The sequence below is a fragment of the Haemaphysalis longicornis genome, unplaced genomic scaffold (genome assembly GCF_048455015.1).
Source record: "Haemaphysalis longicornis isolate Haplotype H1 unplaced genomic scaffold, Haemaphysalis longicornis Haplotype H1 scaffold_14, whole genome shotgun sequence".
Classification (NCBI taxonomy): Eukaryota; Metazoa; Arthropoda; class Arachnida; order Ixodida; family Ixodidae; genus Haemaphysalis; species Haemaphysalis longicornis.
Window position 1 is genome coordinate 18,114,225 of NW_027526245.1, and position 6,689 is coordinate 18,120,913.

The 6,689-nt window shown below is 43.3% G+C and overlaps 1 protein-coding gene across 2 annotated transcripts in view; it reads right to left on the reverse strand.

The window, feature by feature from the left end:
- The window catches only part of LOC144164987 (uncharacterized), a 54,934-nt gene extending 48,746 nt beyond the window's left edge, over positions 1-6,188 (reverse strand). Inside the window, exon 1 of one of the 2 annotated variants that reach the window (XM_077695170.1) lies at positions 5,735-6,188. In XM_077695170.1, coding sequence (XP_077551296.1) covers positions 5,735-6,091 — 357 coding nt within the window. In that variant the 5' untranslated portion in view covers positions 6,092-6,188. Of the gene's footprint in view, positions 1-2,365; positions 2,492-5,734 lie in introns of those variants that run through there. The other variant, XM_077695171.1, reaches the window with a different exon arrangement.
- Positions 6,189-6,689: the final 501 nt, after the last annotated feature.

Consider the following 6,689-nt stretch of genomic DNA (forward strand, 5'->3'; position numbering starts at 1 on the left):
TTTTGAGGGATTTGCATGAATGTTTGGTACTACTTTTATGAGAAAACCCTCTTGAACCGTGCTATTGTTGATGTTTCACACGCAGCGTGATCATTAAAAACGATTAGGGAAGACCATCGTCTTTGTTATTTGCGGGATGCAAATATCAATAAATTAATTTAGTGATTTTTTAGTCCCGCAAATAACAAAGGCTGCGGTCTAACAATTGTTAGATGCTGTGGCGTGTCGCGCGACACGCCACAACTTCTGAGAGCACGTTTTACAACTGCGACCGGAATTTTTCTCTTCGTTCTTTATTAACGTTCTTAAAAACTCCGTTACTAACGCCTTAGGATCCTAAACTAGGACGCGAGAAACTTTATTAGCGTTAAAGTGCTGCAAAACATTAACGAGAAAAGTTACGTAACATTCAAAAGGGTCGCCATGGTTGCTAAAAAGTTTCTATTCACTCATACTTGTGCTACACGGCCGTTTTGGAGGCCTTCGGAAGGCCGTTCAACCGATTGTCTGTGGAGTTCCCCGTTGTAAATACGTAATGGGAAGTTGTGGGCCAGAGTGCAATTATCAATTTAAAGTTACCGTGAGGCACAGGCATGACACCTATTCAAAAGCCTTCCGGAGGCCTTCGAACGGATTGTTATCTTGTGGCGCATGGTCTTTATACCGGGCGCACTTGTGAGTAAGTTTCCCTGTAGCACAGTTATAAATCTCTTTCCAAGACGGCTCACCAGTTGGGTGTTACAACCAGAAAACTTTGCGAGAAAGGTGTGGAGGAGAGGGAGAAGGAGGAGGAGGAAATACTTTACCTAGCGGAAGAGCTGATTGAAAATAAGTTTTTGTGGGGCCACCAATTCAGTTTGCAACAGCGACCTCAGCAGTTTCTATACGATTATCCCAGATATCACATGGGCGAGGTGTGGGTTTCTGCTGTTGGCACATCCCTTAAGCTGACAGTCTGAGAGAAGTGGAAACACGGCGCCATAAAAAAGCCTCAGAATTTTTACTCAATGCTGTATATGCGGAAATTTTAGAGATTCCTCATAAATGCGCGTATTAGTTTGCACGGTCGGGCAGTTAACGCACGTGGCTAGCTAAGCTTTCCTTTGTGAAAACAGAGAAAGTGACACTCCTCGCCAGTATATGGTATTTTTCAGCATTGCATAATTGCACGTTACCGGTAATCGCTGACAGAAAAAGACGTTTCTCGACCTAATCGTTTTGTTCCTAGTCGGCATCACTGGTCCCAGTACTGTGTTCATATATTAAAATCCCTGATCGCATTTATAAATGAGACTCGGCGAAAAGTAGAGCAGTCATGAGCGCGTAGACAAATAAGAAACATATATACGTTGCGCCATCCCGTCTCGTATGAAAAATACGATGCCATTAGTAGCAATAAAGCTGAATTTTGTGCTTAGTTGTTATTGTTGTCGTTAGGACCCCCGAAACTTTCACGCAAATGTTTCTCGGTATTTACTGTCACGTATGTGCTTTTGCTTACCGCCCTTATCACGAAGTATGGCCATTTAGAGAAAGTATACAGCCTTAGTTTATGGGTAATCGCTCTAACAACTCGTTACAATTGCTGTTAACCCTGCCAACTCGGGCTGGGACGCCATATGGGTTTACAACGTTGCTTAAGACTTAAAAACCCTTCCAAATGTTATGTCACTAAAGTTTTCATTTACGCTCATCATACGTGGAGGCAATCACCTGAGCTTTTTCCGAGGCACTTGCAACTTCTTCGGGGAAGTTTGAAAATGGGAGGTATAAATGTGAAGCCAAAGCCAAACGTTTGAATCCATTTTTTGCTCCGAATGTCTGGAACTTGTTAAGCGCTCCAAAAAGTGGCGTCCTCATTCGAGCATAGCAGTGTATGCTTACAATTCATTTGTGTTTCTTTGAAGGGGCCATGAAGGTGCAATACAAGTTTGTTTTATTTATAAGGTATAGTGCCGAAGCACTTGACTTGCAGAAAACTATTGTTCATTCGCTGAGGAATTTAGAAATTTATGTCACAACTTTAAAACAAAATGATTACCCGCCTAATCTGAGGTATGGTGACGTCTACGATGACGTGTCTAGAGTGCAGCGATTACCCAAAGGGCTACTTTAGCGCCAGTCCTGCTATATAAAACAAAGTTACAGCTCAGGACCGCTGAGTGCACTCCTTCGTTTTTGAGACTATCTGTAGTTGGGTACTTATGCCAAGTTGTGACCCGGGATCCCAACCACGAGGTAGAGATAATAGAAGGATACGAATGGGGTGGAGTGCATTCGGCAGGCATTCTCAGATAATGAATGGCAGTCTACCGTTGTCCCCGAAGAAGAAAGTGTATGACAGCTGCATCTTACCGGTACTCACCTATGGGGCAGAAACTTGGAGGCTCACTAAGAGAGTTCACCTTAAATTGAGAACGTCTCAGCGAACAATGGAACGTAAGATGATAGGTATAACACTAAGGGACAAGAAGAGAGCGGAGTGGGTCAGGGAACAAACGCGTGTATTCGCCCCGAGCGCGAACAGAGTCGGCCCCTGGCGGCGGCGGGACGAACCGCTCCTAGTGGGGATGGCGCTCTCGCGTCGTCTGTTTTTTCACATTGCGTGCGTCACAAGACGCGTGCTGCACACGACAAAACAACCAATATGTGTGCTCGTTTGGCAGTAAGCAATGAAATAGTTACCTCTGCTTGCGCATCTCCTCTAGAAACGCTATAATCAGCGGCCGTTGCGGGTTAATGCGCTGGTTTAATGCCACGAAACATCTTCGCCGTGGTCACAGCTTGAGTGTGCAACGTGTTATAAACATTGCTTCCACACATTGCGCTTTTTTTATTGCTGAGTGCAGCCGTCTGCAGTTACGGGAACGTCGAAGGGTGCTTTTTGAAGATGGCGTGGTGATTATTTAAAGGATAAATGTTTAGTATGCGAAACGGGTAAGAAGCGACAAGACCTGTGAATACGCGTGCAAATTCCACACCCTTGTAAAATTGCGCTGTGTCCTTACAGAAAGAAGAAACAAACAAAAACGTTTACACTGCACACGACCCGTGCGCTATTGCCCATACATTACCGGACTCGTATTTTACACCCGCAAGAGCCTGTGTGATCGTGTCCTTCCCGTACCTTTTCTAAAATAAATACCATTTTTGAACAGTCGTTGTTTATACTAAGGAGGAGGAATAAACATTTATTCAACTGTATCGAGTTACTAATTTTACGTATTATTTAAATACGTTTCTATGGATGCGCAAGAGTATTTAGGGGGGATTTTTCGGTAAAATGAGGCAGTTGTGTGTTTGCGTCTGTCATGTGGCATTTCGTGTGTCATTTTCATATATGTCATTTTCAAATCCCGACATCACCTTGTCCAGAAATGTGTCTCACTCAGCATAACCAAATGTCTAATATGATCACGTCTTAACCTCTTAAGGTGGACCTAAGTTTAAAGAAAGAGGAGAAATCGCGTAATATAATGCACGTTGTTGCCCACATGTGTGAGGGGTGTGTGTCATGACTCGCTGGTTTTTTTTTTAAATTCTTTCCCACAATGCTTGCTTTCAGTACAATTTTTAAAAAGGCGAGCCATAATTCCTGGACAATATCGGACCAAAGGGCGGTTAATCGGTTTTGAAAATACGTGTTAAAGTACTGCTTTTTCACCGCTACAGAACAGGGCGCCTAGCGTACTTTCGATTGTAGGTAATACTGATAACCATAGTTTGGCTTTTCGCGTTACATGCGTTCTCTTCTCGCTGCTCTTGCAACGTTGGCAACAACAAAAAAAAAAAACGAGAAACAACAACAAAAAACGAAATCCACAGGATTTCGTTTTTTAACCAATCATCGATAATTAAATGCCAAGACAAAGGCGATGTTCAGTTTACAAAACAAAGTAGTTCCCGGGAACCCGTTCCGCTGATTCGCAACGAGAAATAAAAAGGAAATGTTTTTTACTACATCTGCAACAGCGCAACTTCATTTTCCATCTTTAGGGTTCGTGAGTGACCTTATACGCAGGAATGCAAACACATCTCGCTGTTGCAGGCACCTGTTAGATTTTAAAAGGAACTCAAATGGTCAACAGAGCAGCCGTAACAGAAAATTTGTGATCACTGTGAGGTCCCAGAAGCTTGGTTTGCACACTGTAAACCTGCTTGTCACTTTGCGAAAACCTAGCTAAACATGGGATGTTGATTGTACTGCGTACGTTGACAATTCAATTCGCAAGTTAACTTGCGACGAAAGCCGTAAATAAGTGATCCGACACCGTTATTCATCAAACCTTCCTTCAGAGTCGCTAAAATTTCATTTAAAAGACCCGTTAGAGCGGTTACATTTATATCTCTGCGCTGATCGAAATTCAGTAATTTTATGTTGCCTTTTTAACACAAAAAACATCGTAAGCTCTTAGAAAGAATGACGGGACAGTTAAGTAGTGTTACCATTTCAGGGCTCCCCACAAATGCAAGAATGCGTCATACCAGTGAAAGCGATTGAGATTTCCGTTGTAAACTGAATTTCAGAGATCGAGGCTTCCTCATTTGTTTCTATTTATGATTTTATTGAAGGCTCAAAGCCATAGTACAAGTTCATTGTCACTTTTTCGGCCATTCTGAGATTTCCGATGGGTCGTCGCTTTTTTTGGCGTAGTAATGAAAACTTACTGCCGCTTCCATGCTATACACTGAACTTTGAGGAACCGAACTACAGCATACCACTCTTGTTTTCACCTTTCGTGCGCACATACGGCGGGAAAAGGCACGAAGCGCGCCCACAGTGTGCGTTCTTACGGGCCGCTCAGCGCAGCATCCACACTAGCAGCGCGACGCTGTCGCCACCTACATGTCGATCTCGCGGCGAATAGGATGTATTAGTAGAAATTAAGACGAAGAAATTGACGTTTGGCATGGCATGTAATTCGAAGGCAAGATAACCGTTGGTCATTAAGGGTAGCAGAGTGGATCCCTAGAGAAGGCAAGTTTGGCCGGGGGCGGCAGAAAGTCAGATAGGAATATGAGATCAAGAAGTTTGTGGGGATAAATTGGTCGCAGATATCACAGGACCGGGGTAATTGGAGGTTAATGGGAGAGGCCTTTGCCCTGAAGTGGGCGTAGATAGGCTGGTGATGATGATGATGATGTGCTTGGTTAGGTGTTGTTACGGGTGATAGTCATCATTTCGCGAAACATTCTGTATCTTCCACAAAATGGTCAAATAAGACAACGTCGCTCATGCCCATTGGCCAGTGTCGTGTGAGGTTTAGCTACAACAAGCATATGGCGCGCAGAACACACCGGTGCTTCAAAGTTTGCGCATGCGTTCGCAATAGGCGCAGGGATAAGCTATAAATTTAAGGCAGTTCAAGAAGCAAGGATCTTTTCCGCTCTTTGCCATTGTAGCCTGCCTGCAGTGATGTATTTACAAAACATACAAACGTGCAATATTTTACATCACTCTTCCCTTGCTCCCAACTTCATTTCGAAAATGCCTCCGCTCATTCATTTTGAATCGACTTTCCACACTACGACATACCATATAACAAGTTATAGGTCCCTGAAATAAATCTCTTCTAATCTGCTGTCAGCGACACTGGCTACATCTCGCTGCAAAGAGGGTGAAAATACTAGTTTGATAGTCTCTAGTAATCTTTAATGACACAAAATTGTTTCGCACGTATATGATTAAAAACAGCAAATAACAACGGTAAAAAAGTATAAAAAAGGAACAGACCTTTCCGACAAAGTTGTCGCTGCTCTCGTCATTTTTATCTTCTTTTCCCATACTAAACAGCCCGTAAGCGCGTTCACTGGTTGTGGCGGCCTCGCACTTTACAAAATCTCCTCCGGGATACAAAAATATTAGAGCACAGTGATTCTTACACTTGCGAGGAAACTCGCATTTTATGTTAATCCACTCCCGAAACCTTCTTGCTAAGCTTGCTGACTCAAATACTTGAATGTGCACGTCACACAGCTCCATGAAATAAAAGTACTTCGCGAGACGCGGCGGGTGGGAGTAGAGAACGTGTCGCTTTTGGGCGATGTGGGGGTAACGTTTTTCAATGAATGTTTTCTTTTGGTAGAACATACCTGGGGGCGTGTCTCAGAAACAATAGAACTGATAATTGTTCAATATATCCACACATAAAAAAGAGTCACTCACACCAGCTGGCGAATGCACATTGCAGACAATTGATTTGGACTGTGAACCCCACAGGCGATAGAGAAATCGAGCCTGAGCAGGGCTATACGTTAGCAGCAAAGATACTTTGTTCTTTGAGCCTGAAGCAAGATAATGGCCGATGCCTACAGTAGGAGTTGAGGTGAATTGTGCCTTATCTTTTTCTGAGCAGTTTTTATGGCTACGGTTTTATTTATTCTGATGTCTGCGAAAAAACACATTTCAAGAGTCCACGTGACTTTGACGCACGACCCATTCCAGACGAGCGTACTGATGGCGTGCGCTGTCACTATTAAAGTCGTACGCCATGAAATCAGGATTTAGATTTGAATCCTACATGGCCCACCACTTCTATGTGGTTTTATTTTGAGTAAGTTCGTCATATGTTCGCTATCAATCAGCGGCATTTCACGGTAAGTAGGAACAAAATAAATTTTGTGTTCAGGGGCAATCAAAAGTACGTGGAGCAGGATTCGGTGAACTGAAGAAAATTTATGTTTAAGAA